A 20567-nucleotide genomic window follows, 5' to 3' on the forward strand; every position below is an offset into this window, starting at 1 on the left:
CCACAATTTAGTAAGCTTATCTCCTGTTTCTTAATAACAGTAAAAAGATCCAAGAATTATCACCATTTAGGATTCACTAAGCCATTTACCTTATGTAATCCTTAAAATAAGGATTCTGTCTTTTTAAAGAGAACCCGAGGTGGGTTTTAAGAATGCTATTAGGACACAGAGACTGGTTGGCATACTATCACCAGCCTCTGTTACTATACCGTGTCGCCACCCCCCCTAAAAAAGCAGCATGTCGCTAGCAGGCTGTTTACATCTAGACTGTCACTGTCCTCTGATTCCCCCACCTCCTCTATAACGCCGCTCCTCGCCTGCGTCCCTTCCCTCCCCACCTCTGTAAGCTGATTGGAGGGAAGGGACGCAGGCAAGGAGCAGCCAGATAGAGGAGGCGGGGAAGCGCTGGTAAATGACAGCCTGGATGTGAACAGCCTGCTAGCGACACGCTGCATGTCGCTAGCACAGTGTTGTTGGTTTTTTTTTTGGGGGGGGGGGCGGGGCAGCAGAGAGCAGAGGGGGCCTGGGGGGGCACGGTATAGTAACAAAGGCTGGTGATAGTGGGCTATGCCGCCGGGAGGCACCGCTCAGGCCCCGCTGGGCCGATTTGCATAATTTTTTTTTGTTGTTACACGCAGCTAGCACTTTGCTAGCTGCGTGTAACCTCCGATCGCCGCCGCTGCCCCCCGATCCGCCGCTATACCCGTCGCCGCAGCCGCCCCCCCCAGACCCCGTGCGCTGCCTGGCCAATCAGTGCCAGGCAGCGCCGGGGGGTGGATCGGATTCCCCTTTGACATCACGACGTCGATGACGTCATCCCGCCCCGTCGCCATGGCGACGGGGGAAGCCCTCCAAGAGATCCCGTTCTTTGAACGAGATCTCTTGATCTCCGTTCGCCGGCGGCGATCGGAGGGGCTGGGGGGATGCCGCTCAGCAGCGGCTATTATGTAGCGAGACATTGTCTCGCTACATGAAAAAAAAATAAAAAAAAGGTATTTGCTGCCCCCTGGCGGATTTTAACAAACCGCCAGGGAGGTTAAGGAGCGATTTATAAAGATAATGTTTGAATCCTTAAATTATCGCCTGCAAGTATTTTATACTAAAGGGGACTCTATAGATAGAAATACACAGCAGGCACACAGAGCGGGAGGTAGAGAGAGACATCATAAGTTTGTATACAGGGCCACACAGACACACAACCACACTAAGTTTCTTTCTTTTCTTTTCTTTCTTTCTTTCTTTCTTTCTTTCTTTCTTTCTTTCTTTCTTTCTTTCTTTCTTTCTTTCTTTCTTTCTTTCTTTCTTTCTTTCTTTCTTTCTTTCTTTCTTTCTTTCTTTCTTTCTTTCTTTCTTTCTTTCTTTCTTTCTTTCTTTCTTTCTTTCTTTCTTTCTTTCTTTCTTTCTTTCGTAATCATGCTGGCAGAGGAGGCAGCAGGAGGGGCAGAGCTTCATCCTGCCTGCCTGTTCTCCTCTGCTCCCTATCAACTACATGTGAAAATAACTACAGAGGTGATAACTTAAGGACTGGAGTGATAAGATAATACTCTTGATTTCTCACTGAAAACCTATCACTACACCTTAAAGAGAATCGTTACTCTAACATTTTTACAGCAAAAAGCATACCATTCTATTCATTATGTTCTTCTGGGCCCCTCTGTGCTGTTTCTGCCACTCTCTGCTGCAATCCTGGCTTGTAATTGCCAGTTTTAGGCAGTGTTTACAAACAAACTAACCAGCTTATGATAGGCTCACATAAGCAGAGTGTGTGAGTCATACAGAGCCTTGCAGGGGGCCTGCAGAGGGGATGTGTCGCTTCTATCCAATCACAAGCAGCCCTGCACATTCCACACATTCAAGCCTTAGCCAGACAGACACGACAGAGGAAAGGAGACAAGATTTATTACAGAGACAATGCAATTAGGAAAGGCTGCAGTAAGCCAGAGCACATTAGAACAGGCAAAGGAACTTATAGGATAGAAGTACTAAGGCTGAAGATTTTGTTACAGAGTCTCTTTAATAAGGCAAGCTTCTTTAGTGAATTAACACTTAAAATACTGATCCATGTGTGTTAAGGTTTCCACTTACCTTATTATCAGTAGCGTGCAGAGCATCACTTATTACTAGGTAAGCTTCCCATCACACAAACCTCTGGCTTTGAGTGACGTGACTTTTTATGTACATGCTTGTTGATGGACTGACATGCAAAAGGATTTTATCAAGGGCTACTCGTAGGTGCAATAAATCGAGCTGCCAGAGGTAGTTCCAATCCAAAGTGGAGCTGCATAAACTGTATATGTAAACCTCAGCGCTATTCAATCGCCCCAATCCTTCTCCCGCAGCCTGCAGACACCCAGTGCTCAACAAAGATATACAGTGTCCGCCACCATAGGACAAAACAATATGCCAGGCTCAGTAGGATTTTGTTCACAGGGGGTAAAACCTTTTTTTTATTTCACACAATGGTAAAATTATAAACAAAACAACTTACATTTTGGGCCCATGCACACTGGACCCACTTGCATAGAGATCGCTCATAAGGTTCTTGCACTGAATAAAAATTCTAAGTGCACCTTATTACTTAAGGATGATGTGTTTGGAGTTAGCCCGTCTCTCCTTCCCTACCAGGTTTCGGCTCTATGCCGTCATCGGGATATATCCTTAGAATTTTTATTCAGTGCAAGAACCTTATGAGCAATCTCTATGCAAGTGGGTCCAGTGTGCATGGGCCCACAATGTAAGTTGTTTTGTTTATAATTTTACCATTGTGTGAAATAAAAAAAAATGTTTTACCCCCTGTGAACAAAATCCTACTGAGCCTGGCATATTGTTTTGTCCTATGGTGGCGGACACTGTATATCTTTGTTGAGCACTGGGTGTCTGCAGGCTGCGGGAGAAGGATTGGGGCAATTGAATAGCGCTGAGGTTTACGTATACAGTTGATGGACTGACATGCTTCTGACTTTGTAGGCAATAGGGACTGGGACGAGACCTACAAACTAGCAAATTAAGACTTCAAGTTGTATTTATCACCCATCTTTATCTTTTTAGCAGCCTCCTTACTGGATTGTTGGGGGAAGTTTCGTCAACATTTGTGCCACACGTGTGCTTAGTTTTGATTTGGATTGACAAGCAAAGCTTTTCAACCTCTGTCAAGTGTTCTTGTTTTCTCTGTTCCCTCTGGAGAGACTTCCTCTCCACTCTCCCAATTCCACTGACTGTTGCCACTGTCATAGAAAATGAGATTGATTTTAAAATGTTACAGTTGTCACTGAAATGGGTGTTGCCAATACAATTATCCTCAATTCCCGTTTCAGTGACAACTATGAAGAGAAGAATTTCCATTCTGTGTATGAAGAGTAATCTCCAGCAAGGACACGCACAGCAATAAAAACATCACAGAGAATCAGTGTGCATACACACATCCAATTTTGATTGTCCAATCACTGACCAATAGTGTACTGGTTAAGGGCTATGCCTTCGACATGGGCAACAGGGGTTCAAATCCTCCTAGGGTCAGTACCTATTCAGTAATAAGTCCTTGGGCAAGACTTCATAACACTGCAGGGTGGCCCCTTTGAGTGTGCCCTGAGTGGCTCTTGAGCGCTTTGAGTCCAACAGAAGAAAAGCACTATATACATGTTAGGATTATTAATTTTGACACCTCCATTGTAGTATCAGAGGCATCAGATTTTGAATGCCATGAACAGATTGTCAGTAAGTAAGTCCTCATACTACTCGGAAGTGGTAAAATTGGTCAATCAAAATTGGATGTATGTAAGCACCTTTAAACCTGGTACACCCCTTCAATTTTGATTGGCTATGACTGGCAAATATGGCCACCTCCATTTAATATGAGGGTCAACAGATTTTGTATACTGTGAATAGATGTTGAAGGTAAACTCTCATACTACATGGTAGTAAAAACTGGTCTATCATATTTGCAATGAAATACAGAGTGGTTTGTTAAAACTATGAAACAGAGCAGGGCCAATGACCCTTTAAACTCACCTGCAGTACAATATTATCTGAAGCTGCCTATCGCTGTTTCTTTGACGTATACGTGCCTCAGAAAACAGCACTGTAGCCTACTTAACTGGTCTGAGAGCTCAGAGAAGCTTTTACATAGATGACAAGTGAACTTTTTTAACTCTTCCTGTACTGGAAACAATATGAAACTGGTTTCTGTGCTACTAATGTTCTATTTCTTAGCAGTACTACGCATACAATTCATTATATCATACGTTTCTTATCACTTTAGATTCCCTTTTTATTGTAACATTCTTCCAGCCAAGGAGGAAAGAGGAACTCATTTAATCAAACCTGTTCGCTAAGGTGTAACAGTGGCATAGTGGATAGCTCTCTCATCTCAGTGCTTGTTCCACAGTTTTGATCTCAGCCAGGACACTATGGGCTTGATTCACAAAGCGGTGCTAACCTACTTAGCACGTCTAAAGTCTTTAGACACGCTAACCAGGGTGCTAAGTAGGTTAGCATCGGATTTCTCAATCAGATCGCGCGCTAACTTTGCGCGCGCAAAGTTTTACGCGCGCAAAGTTTTACGCGCGCTAAGTCCCATAGGCTTTAATGGGCACTTTGCGCGGTGCGCCCTGCGCTCTGTGCAGTACGCGCGTAAAGTTTTACGCGCATAAAGTTTTGCGCGCGTAAAGTTTTATGCGCGAAAAGCTTGTTTAGACGTGCTAAGGGGGTTTTCACAGGCGTGCTAACAGTTAGCACTGCTTTGTGAATCAAGCCCTATATGTATAGTCATGTTCTCCCCTTGTCTGTGTTAATTTATTTACCCCCCCCCCCCCCTCCTTTTCATTAGGCCCTAGTCAATGATGAACATATCACTATGGCAGGGATTAGATTATGAGTAATCAGCACAGAACTAAACATGAACAATTCTCACATTGCTTACTGCCACTATACTTATAATGTCCTTAACTTGTAATATTCACACTGTCTGTCCTTGTATTGTTTTTGTTTGTGTTTGTTAAGCAACTGCCAAGACAAATTCCTTGTAGGTGCAAACTTACTTGGCGAAAATAAATTGATTCTGATGAGCTGCTGTGAGGGACAGTTAATGACAAGACTATATACTCTGTACAGTTCTGCAGAAGATGTCAGCGCTATATAAATGCTGAATAATAATAATCTCTAGACTAACAACCACTTTACTGTCTTCTAGGTCGTTTGTTGAAGAGGGCCATGGAAAAACACTGGGTATTTTGGGCTTGTGCGGAGAGATGGCTACTGACATTGGGATCCTGGTCTTGGGGCCTATGCAGAATATGTCTTTTGCCCTTGATATTGACTTTCAATATGTATGGTGGCATTATTTTGCTGCTTCTAATATTTGTTTCCATAGCTGGAATATTATTTAAATTTCAGGATGCTATGCTTTATTTCCCCGACCAGCCATCTTCATCACGACTGTATGTCCCAATGCCCACACTGATACCATATGAAAGAATATTCATAAAAACAAAAGACGGCATACATCTCAATCTAATACTTCTGAGATTCACTGGTAATAGCACAGACTGTCCGACCATTATCTATTTTCATGGTAATGCAGGAAATATTGGTCACAGGTTACCAAATGCATTGCTAATGCTGGTAAACTTGAAAGCGAACTTGCTCTTAGTTGACTACAGAGGGTATGGAAAAAGTGAAGGAGAACCAAGCGAGGAAGGTCTGTACATAGACTCCGAAGCGGTGCTTGACTATATCATGACCAGACCTGACATTGATAAAACAAAGATCATACTATTTGGACGATCACTAGGGGGAGCAGTTGCTGTTCATTTGGCATCTGAAAATGCACACAGGATCTCAGCAGTCATCTTAGAGAATACGTTTCTTAGTATTCCTCATATGGCCAGCACCTTGTTTTCTTTTCTTCCGATGCGGTACCTTCCCTTGTGGTGCTACAAGAATAAGTTCTTGTCTTACAGAAAAATCTCCCAGTGCCGAATGCCTTCTTTGTTCATCTCTGGTTTATCCGACCAGTTAATTCCTCCATTCATGATGAAACAGCTCTATGAACTATCCCCATCTCGGACTAAAATATTGGCCGTCTTTCCTGATGGGACCCACAATGATACCTGGCACTGCCAAGGCTACTTTGAGGCACTCGAACAATTTCTTAAAGAGCTGAGCAGTAATCGCTGTCCAGAAGAAAATACAAAGACCTCAAATGTGACAATAATATGAATGACTTCATCCTTTGCACTGTTGCATACTTAGTTTGTGAGTGATTAAAAGAATGTCATTTGTACCGTTTCTTATCCAAGACATAAGAGGGCCATAATGAAAGTGGGTGAGCGCATCCATGATGTAGCTCACCCTTTCTAGCTTTGTCTCTTTAGAGGTTTTTCTATGGAGGTCTCAGTAAACTCTCTCAGTCGAGCTCTTAAGTAAACCAATATTCGGTGCATGCACTGTGTTAACATTCGCTTTTGTTTTGCATTTTTGCTCAAATGCTAATCTGTTTTTCAAGGTTAGCGCTTTATTGGCATTATGTGTAATGGTCTGAAAACAATTTGCCCTTCTTATGTTTGATAGGCAGGCTTTGGAAATGCCCGTAGTTCTATACAAACCTCTTAAATGCTTGCTGTACAGGGGCAAACTCCTTCCTGTGAAACATGTTCCTGCCTGTCCAGGTGCTTTAAAAGCAATGTGATATCAACTTATTGCCACATAAATACAAGCTCTGCAACTGATTGTCTTCAGTAGGCATTATCAATGAGCTGCAAATAATTACGAGTTGAAATAAACTGTTTGGTCTGTTTTCAGGTTGCAGGAAATAAGCCAAGCAATAGTTGCAGCAGCACGGTTCTAAAACTGCTTAAGGCCTGGAACCCACTAGGAACGCTTTTCTGAGTGCTTTGTGATTTGAAAAGCTCTTGCTAATGTAATGCTATGGGTGGGATCCCACTTGAGTGATGGGATTTTATAAAAATCCCCCATACCATTGCATTAGCAAGAGCTTTTTCAAATCCCTAGTGCTTACAAAACTCTTCTAGTGGGTTTGAGCCCTAAATGTGTTTAAAATGGGCATACAAATCTGCATAGTCTCAGAATTCTATCTCCTCGACCATCCCAAGTGTAAAAAAGTTGTGCTATGCCAACACATGCGTTCATTTGAAAGCCTGTGATTTAATGTTAAAAATACTGATCCCCTGCTGCATAAAATCACATCATGCAAATTATTTCCATAGACTGCTAGCAGGTGCCTTGCAGTTTATGGTGGCCGACAAAGCTAGAAGATGCATGTGAAAAATCATCCACATAATACCGCTGGAGTGGTATGAAGGCTAAGTGATTTTGAAGCCTAAATGAAAAAAACAAAAACAGATACTCGCCTAAGGAGAGGGAAGGCTCTGGGTCCTATAGAGCCTTCCCATTCCTCCCCTCGTCCCGCTGTTCCTGCGCTGACTCCCCCATTAGTCTCTGACTGACTGGTCAGAGACTGCTCTCTTCCACTGCGGCTGGGCTTTGGAAGTCTTCAGGAGCACTCTGGCTCCTGAAGACTGTGAATCCTCCCGCCGTAGGAGATTTGAACGGAGAAGCCTGCGGGGGAACGAAAAGATAAGGAGAGGAACGGGCAGGCTCTATAGGACCCTATCTGGTTTGTTTTTGTTTTTTATTTTTTAGGCTTCATATTCACTTTAAGGGTGGCCTCTCCCTTAGTTGCAGAGATTGTTTTTATGTGGTGTAGAAGCTATCTGATAAGCTTGTGTTAAATAGCTTTTTAAGTACCTGGAGACAAGCCTTTCCACCAGTCCTGTCCTGCAGCGCAGACTTCCATTTTTCTCCACAGAGTTCACTCAGTGCTGGGTCATATCTCATGAGGAAGCAAGCCAAGCATTCCTTTTACACACAGCTGAGCTGCTCCAGATTATGTGATCATAAGATGTAGCATTCGGGCTGATTACTTACCCTTTCAGGTGGTCTATTTATGGTGATGGCCATTCATTAAGCCTGAGTTCCGTCTTCCCTTATGAACTACGCAGATAATACAGTCAGAGAAACTGTGCAAGAAGTATGAACTAGAAAAGTTAAACACAATTTTAAGCATGTCCTCCAATCCCCCCTGCTGATCTGTTGGGAAAAGCCACATCCTAACCATTTTGCAGTCTTCTTCTCTCCGTATTTAAATAATAAAAGAGCAATGGCAATAAACAGTTGTGTGACAGCACTGCTGCGGTGTTGCTGCCTATGTATGCAGTATGTCTTACTTGATACGGTAGGAAAGAATATTTTTTAAGATTTGTCACATACAGTTCTGCCATTTTTCAGTGTGTGGTTCTAGCCAGCCTTTGGTTTCTAATATTGTATGTGCTCTACATTCATAAGTTATGATGCATGTTTATCTTATTTTCCAGTTTCCATGGTTAGCTGTGCAACATAACGCTTCACTTCCTTCATGTAAGAACTTGATTACCTGGGGACGATCTGGGCTGGTGTATACCAGGTGTCTACATGATAAGAACTGAATTCTTATTTATTTTTTGGAACATATAAGTGGTATCAACCTCATTGGTGTGTTACAGCTTACATTTTTATTCCTTTTTTGAAATAAATGACCAGATGGTAGAGCTTAAGTAACAGTTATTTCTACCTATCATTCGCATTGCATGCACAGGTCCTGAGATGCCCACTGCTTTTCCAAGCAAGTATAAGGCGATACTGAGGCATTTTATCACCATGCCAAAGCCCTCTGGTATCCTTATCATTTTATATTAGTCTGTATAATACATAGATTTACACTTTAACACAGTGAAATACTGTCTGCCTGTGACATTGTTCAACAATTATTATTTTTTTTATTTATTTTTTTAAGATGGCTTGTTGACCCCTGTGAGTACCTTTTTTTTTATAATATCCTACTGGTCCTGTCCTGGGTCACTGTGAGCTATCTGGGTAGTCTGTAACACTGTTCAAGAAAGAATCTTTCAGTAACAGAGCCCAGGAAATGTTGCGTTTTTGTTACTGGAAGAGCCTTTTCCACCTTTGTATACGGGTTAATAAGGACCCACATTGTGTTCAATGCAGCCTATACCAGGATGGTAGTTAAGTATACAATTCTTGAGCTATGAAAGTAGTGGTGCTGTGTCTGCTCTATTTGTTTCTTCTGGAGATGCTGATGGAGGTCCAGCCCAAAGCTGTGTATGCTTATGCCACACCTGCCCCATAAAGATGAACTGGTGCTAGATCACCAGTATTGAAGTAGTGCTTGACGTTCAGCCTTTTGGTAGAGCAAAGTGAAAAATTGACCACTACATAAGTTACATTATTTTCCAGGATTTTTTTGTCTTGTACATGTGGTGTTATACAGTATATTAATAATTTCTCTTTGCCAGCTTTGGAGAATCTGTTTTGGAGAACTCCTATTTTTTCTTTTTTTTAATTTCTAAGGGCCCTTTTACACTTAATGCTCTTTAATGCTTTTTTTTCTCCTCCATAGCAGTGCATTGTGAAAAAGCTTCAGTTTTTCAGTGTATAGAGTGAAAGAGGCCATAGGGATACATGGCCCTAGACTGCGCATCAGTTGTCGTTTCAGTTACAACTGACACAGCAACTGATATAGTGTAGAACGGTCCTTCTTCACTTTTAAGAATATAAATTGCGAGCTATTCCTCTTTAAAACTGCACCACTCAAGTGAGGAGGGCTTACCTGGAGGACAACAGTTACTAAAGAATACAAATTCAGGAAGTCCTACATGTGCATCTGAAAAACTTTATTGATACAAAAGAGTTGATAAGTCCACAACAAGGTAAACTCTATTAAAACCACATAAGAAACAGGAGGGAGCGCTCCTTCTCAATAATTCCACTAGTCACCATGCGGTTAATGCACAACACCATCGCCCATTTCCTATTACACTTTATCCGTTGTTGTGTCAGTTGTAACTGAAAGGGCAACTGATGTGCAGTTAAAGACAAACTCCGACCAGGAATTGAACTTTATCCCAATCAGTAGCTGATACCCCCTTTTACATGAGAAATCTATTTCTTTTCACAGACAGACTATCAGGGGCGCTGTATGACTGATATTGGGGTGAAACCCCTCCCACAAGAAACTCTTGAGTACGTACTCCTGGCAGTTTCCTGTCTGTGATCCTTGCTGCATTGTGGGAAATAGCTGTTTACAGCTGTTTCCAACTGCCAAAAAACCATGCAGCAGCTAGATTACCTACCAGCAGTAAAAATGTCACCATGTAATAAATGTCAGAATGTAAATCCGGGATTTAAAAGATTTTACAATGGGCAAACACTGACTAAATCATTTATACATAATTATTGTAAAAATGAAGCACTTTTTTTAATACTTTAAGTGTCTGTTTCCCTATGGCCTCTTTCACAACATACGCTGAAAAACTGAAGGTTTATTTTTATTTTTTTTTCACAATGCATTGTTATGGAGGAAAAAAACTCATTAAAACACAAGTGTAAATAGGGCCCTTAAAGGACCTCTGTTGCAAAAATCTTAAAATGTAAAATATATGTAAACATATACAATTAAGAAGTACGTTTCTTTCAGAGTAAAATGAGCCATAAACTATTTTTTCCTATGTTGCTGTCACTTACAGTAGGTACTAGAAATCTGACAGAACCGCCAGGTTTTGGACTAGCCCATCTCCTCATGGGGGGGGGGGGGGGGTCACAGGGATTTCTTTACTTTCAAAATGCACTTAGTGAATGGCAGTTGCTCCGTCCAAACTACCAAAAAAAGTGTACGGTAAACAAGATGGCTGGTCAGCATTTTTGTATAAATATTTTTCAGGGTATGTCTTTATAAAGAATGAAGGCCAAGTTGAGAATCCTCTATGGAGAGATGGACTATCCCAAAACCTGTCGGTAATGTCAGATTTCTACTACTTACTGAAAATGCCAGCAACATAGGAGAGAAGTAATTTATAGTTCATTTTTAGTCAGGAAGAAATGTACTTATTATTTATGTGTTTTAAATTTTAACATTTTTGAGACAGTTCCTCTTTAAGATCCAGTCACACTGTGTCGCACTGCAACGGACCATATCACCACAATGCAGTGATATTCCTATGGTTCTTTCACATTGAGTGTGGTGCAGCGGGTTCCATCGGAGTAACTCACAGCATGCTGTGAGCAGTGAGAAATACTTTCGTTGTACTATGGTCGCAATTCTACATTGCCATCTTATCACAAAGCAATGTGCACAATGTGAAAGGACCCTAATAGAAATGGTATTGAATGGCACTGACTGGCATTCACACTTTGTAAGCTCCTGCAATACCTTACATGGTGTTCAGTGTTACACAACCTGGACCTCCTTTGTATGTCTAAGAAGGTTGCTTTAACCGTCTCGGGACCGTGGAAGTAAGAACCTGGGCCACACTTGTGGCTGTCCATCTCTGATGCGGCATAGTTACTACTCTGCCAGTTCCCGCAGTTTCAAGCTAATTGTTGCTCACTGCAGCCACAGATACCCCTGCCAAGCTTCCTCCTATGGGTTAGGGGATAGTTTCATTGGCTCCTTACCAGGTGATCATTGTGAGCCAATCACAGTGATCATAACCAGTGTAATGAAAAAAGGCCTCTAGTCCTTAAGGGGCCAGAGCTTTCACGTCTTCTCATGTTTAAATTTTCTGGACTGCATTATAAAATTAAAGACAATTTCAGCAAGTGACTACTAACCATCGGATCTAAGGATATATAAATTACCAAACATTTTAGTCCCCTTGGTGGCCAGAAAATTAGAAACCTCAACAATACATTATCAAAGTTCGTGGTCTTGTAATCCACTTTTTTTATTTTTTATTCCTTCAAACATAGACCAGTGTTGCCAGGTCTTTCTGTAATGTAAATAAAAATGATTTTAGTAGTGCAGCATAGGTGTTTTAAGTACTGAACACGTTTGCCAGTTATAACCCAATAAAAGCAAAAACCCCCATTGTACATCTTTAGGTTGCCTGACTTCCAATTGGAATGGAACTCCAGCAAAAAAGTTCACTTCCTATTGGAGGTAGTAGGGGAGGGTTAATTAGTCACATTACGCAAGCACTTGAACGGAGATTAAGCAACGTGGCCCATATGCAAATGACTTTATCTCCTAGGAGATCATTTTTTTGTCTTCTATTTAAAATAACTTTTCAGCACTTTGCAACTGAAAAAGTAGGGGAAAAGTACGATCAAAATTTTAAGCAATTTTGTTGCTTGCTGGTAGCTTAAAAGGCATCTTATTGGCAGTTTTGAAAATATCACCTAGGAGAAAACTAAGTAGAAAAAGTTAACGTAATTGTATAAGGGCCCGTGTTAGAAGAAGTTAGATGCTCATTTTTTAAAAATAGGTTTTGTCCGAACTTGATTCTTAATTCTCTATTCTATTCCAGGGGTTGAAAAAATTGAGGGAAAATCTCACTGGAATAGATACACACAACAACAAATTATGATCGAGGTTATACAATGTACATATGCTGAATCCAACTAAAGAAGAAAGTGTTGATGGTGACTGCATGGCACCTCCTGGGGCTGGATGTATATGCATAAGATGTGTGTCTAGATCCAGTAAACCCAGTTAGGATCTAGGCACCAGAACCCCAAATTGCTTTTTTGGATGCAACCCCCGTGTCACCACCTACTGATTTTTTTTTTTTTGATTTTTTTTTCACCACGGTGGGTAATGTGACAACTATTATAAATAAAAGTTCATATTTTGGGGTACTTGGTAATAGTGCCGTGTCTACTACAGGCAGAAATGAATTTTAAGTCTATCCTTGCTAATTTAAAGTATGTAAAGTAAAACAGGAATGACGTGCTTGCATGTCATTTTATGTAGTACATTTACAAATGGTAAATTTAACTTCTGGTATGGTTTTTTTCTCTGGTCCCTGATTATGTTAATGTGTGAATTGATATGGTAGAATTGTAAAATGTGAAGACATTCAAAGTCACAGGGCTGCTGTGCAAGGCCTCGTTCACACTGCAAATCGCAAGCGCTAAGTATTTTTTGTGAGCATTTTTAAGCAATTACTGCCGTCTTTTGTAAGCGGTTTTATTTTGCGATTTTCTGTGTGCAGACATACAGGAAGTGCAGTCTTTGACCTGGAACTGAATAAGTACTTTTGCTTAAAGAACTGAAGTGAAACAAATATGGGGACTGCCATATTTATTTCCTTTTAAACGATACCAGTTGCCTGGCAGCTCTGCTGTTCTATTTGGCAGCAGTGGTGTCTGAATAACACCAGAAACAAGCATGCAGCTAATCTTGTCAGATCTGACAATGCCAAACACCTGCTCTGCTGCATGCTTGTTCAGGGTCTATGGCTGAAAGTATTAGAGCAGCCTTTCTCAACCTTTCTACCCTGGAGGAACCCTGCAAATAACTTTTTGATCTCGAGGAACCCCTGCATTTATTTTACAGGAGGCATGGTCTTTAAAAGTATGTGTGGCTGTTTACTTCAGTACCCCCATTACACTGCGACTTATTATACCATCTCCTGACCCCCAAGTTAGTGCTTCTTGTTACAGTACCCCCTATTATAATGTACTCTATTATACTTCCCCCACGATGGGGGAAAATGCCAAGGAACCCCTGCAGAGTCCTCAAGGAACCCTGGTTGAGAAAGCCTGTATTAGAGGCAGAGGGTCAGCAGAATAGCCAGGCAACTGGTATTGCTTAAAAGGAAATAAATATGGCAGCCTCCACATACCTCTTACTACAGTTGTCCTTTAACAAATGCTTACAAAATCACTTTTCTAAGCACCTTTTTAAAGCGATTTGCGATTTCCCTATACTTTGCATTGAAGCGCAGTAACTCAGAAGATGGAGCAGGACCCACGTTTGTGATTGGAAAGAAAGCCCATTGCTCATGTGAGAACACTTGCATTGGATTTCATTACACAAGCTCTTTTACAGTGCTTTTAAAAACGCTAGCGCTTAAAAAAACAAACCCTCAAAGCGCTCTTAGTGTGAACCCAGCCCTAAGAGGTTATCCAGGCCGTGGATCTCCAATGTGGTTTCTGCTTTGCTATTTGACTTGGGTTGTGCAATATTTATTACATAAGCTTTTCATCTGAAGAAAGTACTGGTAATGTACAGTGTAAAGCAACCCCCTCCCTCCCCCAATATATGTAAATTCCAACTGACCACACTTCTTCTTTCTAAATATCTGGTTTGCAAAAATATCTGTAATCTTTTCATAACTTTGCTTATCTGACCGCTTATCTGAGTAGTTCAGTGCATACTATATGTCTATATCTCAGGACTTGTTCAAAATAAGTTATTTTAAATTATTTTAGTGAATTACTGTCCGTTATAATATGACAAGAATACCAGCAACAGATTGAAAGTACATAATGGTCTGCAGTACACACGGCTGACGGGTACATACAGTGGAGTGCATTAGGCTTGCCACTTGTGCATTCAGCATTATAAAATCAAATACGATGTATGTGATTATACCAAACTCAAAAAAATAAAGTATTAAGCTGAATTTAAATGGTAGTCACAAATTGCAAGGGCTTGTACATAACTGTAAGAATGTTCACTTTATATGAAAGCTGTTTTAACACCACACTTTTATTCATGTGACAATGTACATATTTAGAATAAATTATTCATGTTTTCAAACTTCTTGCTAGAAGAGTGGTTTATAGTGCTGTTTCTTCACAATTATTTATAAATGGCCACTGAGAGTCTGTCAGTTGTTTTCAGGGCTGTGGAGTCAGTCGAGGAGTTGGGGCAATTTTGGGTACCTGGAGTCAGAATTCGTGGTTTCGTAAACGTCAGTCCCTTATTTATTTATTTTTTTTTGTACCAACTCCACAGCCCTAGTAAGAATTAAAATGGGTGGAGGCACCCAATGCATAAAAGATAGGCTATTCATCATATAAACAGAGAGGGAATCTTACCTCTCTTGAAGAATTTGGACCAGTTTATTGAAAAAAAGGTATTTTATTCAAGCACATAAAATTGACAATGTGTTTCACGGGTACTTACCCGCTTCCTCAGGTCAATGAAAAAATGCTTGCTACACAGCCATAGCAGTTAGGGCACCTGTTTTTTTTCACTGACCTGAGGAAGCAAGCAAGTACCCGTGAAATGGGTTGTCAATTTTATGTGCTTGAATGAAAGACCTTTTTTCAATAAACTGGTCCAAATTCTTCAAGAGAGGTAAGATTCCCTCTGTTTATATGATTAATAGCTTATTAGCCTATCTTTTATGCATTGGTTGCCTCCACCCCTGTTTTAAGTGTCTTGTCATACCTCTTTTAGAGGTGAGTCTTCTTTTAGTTGTCCTAAAGAACTTCCGGAGTGCGACCACCCAGTTCCTGTCAACAGACCTGGGAAACCGAGTGGGGACGGTTAATTTCCTGCCTAGTCTGACGGTGGTTGCAAACCTGCCTTTGTGAGTATATACATCCTTAGCCATTTGCTTTCCTGAATCTTACACGATTCTGCACCATTGGGCTCCTGGTCTCCTTTTGTCTTTTAGATGAACCTGAGGTTGTTATAATCACAGAAACCATCGACATAAGCTATCTTCTGGTAAGAATTAGATTAAGAAGTTAGTGGGAGCAATTTTGGGCACCTGGAGTCAGTCTGTGATTTCATAAACATCAGAGTTGGATGATTTTTGTACCAATTCCACAGCTCTGGTAATTTATTAGACTTAAGGCTCATACACACAAATCAGACTATAGTGTTTGGAAAATGAAAGATCACAGACCAATCTTACCACCCTTCATGTAGTATGAGAGCCATACTCTACACAGTCTATTCTACTGAGCTGAACTCCCCATCAGATAAAAATCTTTGCAAGATGCTGTACAGACACAAAAGATCAGTATCTGCAAAAGATCTGTTCCTGCCACAGATCCGTTCCTGCAAATTGCATTCATAGTCTATGAGATCTGCAGATCCTCATACACACCTTGTTTAACTGACATTCATCTGCATATCAGACAATCATCTGCAGATCTGAAAATCCATCCTGGTGGATCTGATCTGCAGATGAATGTCTGTTAAACAAGGTGTGTATGATGATCTGCAGATCTCATAGACTATGAATGCATTTTGCAGGAACGGATCTTTTGCAGGAACAGATTTTTTGCAGATACTGATCTTTTGAATGTCTACAGCATCTGTGTGTGCAGCATCTTGCAAAGATTTCTGTCTGATGGGGAGTTCAGCTCCATAGAATAGACTGTGTAGGTATGGCTCTCATACTACATGGAAGGGGGTAAAATTGGTCTGTGATCTTTCATTTTCCAAAGAATCAGAATCCTATTTATTTCGCCAAGTACAGCAATGACTGTATTCGGAATTATTTGTGGTACACATGGCATAGACATAGTAAAGGAGAACAAGACGCACAACACAGACAAATTTTAGAACAGCAGTAATGGTATACATGACAGTCCTGGGTCAGCCGTGCAGGAGCAGACCAAATAAATTGTTAATTAATAATAATGATGGTGGTGGTGGCCCTCCGCTAGGGCATGGCGGTAGGCGGGCCTGGCAGGGGGAGGTTGGTGTTCAGCAGCCGAACCGCTTGGGGGAAGAAAGACTATGGTCTGATGTGTGTATGAGCCTTTAGGCTTTATGAGGATTGCTTGCATGTATTAGGCCTGCTTGGTACACACCATGCAATTTTCACTTCAGATCCAACTTGAGTGAGAGATTTGATCAATATTCAGAACTGACATTGCTCAAATATAGAAGCGTGTTCACATGTTTTTTTTTTTTTTTTATCATCTAGTCCATTAGATATTGATTAATAAACTATCAAGAAGAAAAATGTTACTAGAATCTGGCATACATATGGAATGTTGGCTAAAGTTTTGATATTTTCCAGCCTGTCAGATCTGCTTCTGATCGAGAAAGAGATTGATTTCTAGTTTGACATTGATCGCTGGCAATAGGCTGGGTTATTTTGTTTATGCTGATCATTTACTCGATTGGAAGTGAGATCTGAATTGAAAATTGCATGGTGTGTTCCAGGCCTTAATTTTCCATAAAGGATGAACCAGCTTTTGTTTAGCCTGAAGAATGGGGACCTTCTGATAAACAGGAATAGAGGTGAATGAATATCACAGCAGCCATGTTCAGCTACTTTTGCTTTGCCTTTGTGGGCCATTGGCTGTAGTTTGTTTCATTTGTGATCTATATGCATCTCTCTGTCAGTTTGGCAATGCAGCTGCTTGTGTTGTGATAACAACAGTGTGCTCAGGCCCTAAGGGCCCATTCGTACTCTGGCGCTTTGCACCCCCATTCGTGCTTTGCTGGTCGCAGGTAATCAGTAAAGCACTGCGGCCCAAGCGCTGCGCAAGTAACCATTAGGCATTACTCTCACTGCATCGATTGCGGTGAATTTGCAATTAACGATCGCAAACGCGTTATATGCAGCATTTTCCCAGCCATTGCGTCACGATTCTCATTTACTTCAATCGGCAATAAATTGCAGAATAGCGCAGTGTGAAACCGTGATTGCGATATTTGAAATCCTGAGTGGGAACCTAAATGAAATATGTGGAAATAGACCTTACTTGGCTGTCTTTTGAAAATAAACATTTCCGGTTTGTACTCCTCTCCTGCCGTTAAATGCTTTCTGAAATCCAGGCCCAGAATAGGTATGCCAATGAGGTGCTCTGGCTGCATGCTTCTTTCTAGTGTGTAACTCAGACACTACTGCAGTTAATAAATGTAAATCCACTGTGCATATTTTAGCATGCTATATGCTTTCACGTTGCCAGGCTTGGTCCTGTCTCACTGCCACATAATGGCATCGGCCTTTCTGGTCTGCTATGAGACTAACACTAATGCTCTTTAATAACTATGTTGCTAAATGTAGTGAAGCATTGGAAAAAAAAAACCCGATCATGCAGATGCAGTAATTAAACCATTTATAGTGTCATTAAACAATTTTTAAATGACAGACTGCAGAAGGCTTATTTAGGTAGCTTCTTGTTAACTGGCTTGCTAAATCTCCAGTATGAGGATACATTTCAAGAAATGGGTCACCTTGAAATACACTGCCACCTGCTGATCAAAATAGGCATTTGTAACAATATTATTATTACATCTATCACAATAGCAAAAATATTGCATTGCTGATCTATAAGTGAGCAATGCACCCTTTTATATTTAAAAATATTCTGACCGGGTGAAAAATTCCCCAACAACATATTTTCAGCATTTGCTGTCAGTAAATGTACAACTTAAAATAATTGCCTTATTGTGTAATAAATATGTACAGACTTTTTTTTTTCATTTTTTGTTTTAATGAAAACCTTTTTTAAGCTTGGAAAACTGAAACCACATCCAGGATTTCACTAAATATTAAATACTGTGCAAAGGGTTTAGGAGTTTGTGGGAAAAAAAATGTAAAATGCCATCAGAGATCATTGCAATGAATTACCAGCGTAAAAAGTGCTTAAACATAAAGTTAATCAAATCAATATATCGGTATATCAGGGTAAAATCTAATTTTGAATTCACTAAAGTGTTATATATTTATCAAAGGTTTTATCAATAAAACATTCAAAAAGTCTATAACACCTTTGTGAATTCAAAATTAGATTTTACCCATGAGGTAAATTATCAAATGTTTGATAAAGTGTTTGATAAAGCTTAGTGAACTGAGGCTATTGACTACCCTTAGCCTTTAACAAAATAAAATGTCACAGGTTCACTTGCATACAGTTAACCACTTGAAGACTGCAGTGCTAAACCCCCCTAAAGACCAGGCCATTTTTTACAATTCAGACCACTGCAGTTATAACTGTTTATTGCTCGGTTATACAACTTACCACCCAAACAAATTTTACCTCCTTTTCTTGTCACTAATACAGCTTTCTTTTGGTGCTATTTAATTGCTGCTGCGATTTGTACTTTTTATTATATTCATCAAAAAAGACATGAATTTTGTCAAAAAAATGATTTTTTTAACTTTCTGTGCTGACATTTTTCAAATAAAGTAAAATTTCTGTATACATGCAGCGCGAAAAATGTGGACAAACATGTTTTTGATTAAAAAAAACCCATTCAGCCTATATTGATTGGTTTGGGTAAAAGTTATAGTGTTTACAAACTATGGTGCAAAAAGTGAATTTTCCCATTTTCCAGCATCTCTGATTTTTCTGACCACCTGTCATGTTTCATGAGGGGCTAAAATTCCAGGATAGTATAAATACCCCCCAAATGACCCCATTTTGGAAAGAAGACATCCCAAAGTATTCACTGAGAGGCATGGTGAGTTCATAGAAGATTTTATTTTTTGTCACAAGTTAGCGGAAAATGACACTTTGTGACAAAAAAAATAATAATAAAAAGTTTCCATTTCTGCTAACTTGTGACAAAAAAAAATGAAATCTGCCACAGACTCACCATGCCCCTCTCTGAATACTTTGGGATGTCTACTTTCCAAAATGGGGTCATTTGTGGGGTGTGTTTACTGTCCTGGCATTTTGGGGGGTGCCTAATTGTAAGCACCCCTGTAAAGCCTAAAGGTGCTCATAGGACTTTGGGCCCCTTAGCGCACCTAGGCTGCAAAAAAGTGTCACACATGTGGTATCGCCGTACTCAGGAGAAATAGTATAATGTGTTTTGGGGTGTATTTTTACACATACCCATGCTGGGTGGGAGAAATATCTCTGTAAATGAGATTTTTTAGATTTTTTTTTACACACAACTGTCCATTTACAAAGATATTTCTCCCACCCAGCATAGGTATGTGTAAAAATACACCCCAAAACACATTATACTACTTCTCCCGAGTACAGCGATACCACATGTGTGGCACTTTTTTGCACCCTAACTGCGCTAAGGGGCCCAAAGTCCAATGAGTACCTTTAGGATTTCACAGGTCATTTTGAGACATTTGGTTTCAAGACTACTCCTCACGGTTTAGGGCGCCTAAAATGCCAGGGCAGTATAGGAACACCACAAATGACCCCATTATAGAAAGAAGACACCCCAAGGTATTCCGTTAGGAGTATGGTGAGTTCATAGAAGATTTTACTTTTTGTCACAAGTTAGCGGAAAATGACACTTTGTGAAAAAAACATTAAAAATCAATGTCCGCTAACTTGTGACAAAAAAATAAAAGCTTCTATGAACTCACCATACTCCTAACGGAATACCTTGGGGTGTCTTCTTTCTACAATGGGGTAATTTGTGGTGTTCCTATACTGCCCTGGCATTTTAGGCGCCCTAAACCGTGAGGAGTAGTCTTGAAACCAAATGTCTCAAAATGACCTGTGAAATCCTAAAGGTACTCATTGGACTTTGGGCCCCTTAGCGCAGTTAGGGTGCAAAAAAGTGCCACACATGTGGTATCGCTGTACTCGGGAGAAGTAGTATAATGTGTTTTGGGGTGTATTTTTACACATACCTATGCTGGGTGGGAGAAATATCTCTGTAAATGACAATATTTTGATTTTTTTTACACACAATTGTCCATTTACAGAGATATTTCTCCCACCCAGCATGGGTATATGTAAAAATACACCGCAAAACACATTATACTACTTCTCCTGAGTATGGCGATACCACATGTGTGGCACTTTTTTGCACCCTA

The 20567-nt window shown here is 40.4% G+C and overlaps 1 protein-coding gene across 7 annotated transcripts in view; it reads left to right on the top strand.

The window, feature by feature from the left end:
• Positions 1-20567, top strand: part of ABHD13 (abhydrolase domain containing 13) — a 95150-nt gene that overhangs the window by 15838 nt on the left and 58745 nt on the right. For 2 of the 7 annotated variants that reach the window (XM_068268026.1, XM_068268023.1), the window contains exon 1: positions 15230-15535. The exons of 3 other annotated variants lie outside the window; for them this stretch is intronic. Coding sequence is in view for 1 of the 4 variants with exons in the window: in XM_068268022.1 (XP_068124123.1) it covers positions 5189-6216 (1028 nt within the window). In the remaining 3 variants the exon portion in view is untranslated. Of the gene's footprint in view, positions 1-5188; positions 10582-15229; positions 15536-20567 lie in introns of those variants that run through there. 2 more of the 7 variants (XM_068268025.1, XM_068268022.1) reach the window with 2 other exon arrangements.

Source organism: Hyperolius riggenbachi, chromosome 2 (genome assembly GCF_040937935.1).
Source record: "Hyperolius riggenbachi isolate aHypRig1 chromosome 2, aHypRig1.pri, whole genome shotgun sequence".
NCBI classification, from domain to species: Eukaryota; Metazoa; Chordata; class Amphibia; order Anura; family Hyperoliidae; genus Hyperolius; species Hyperolius riggenbachi.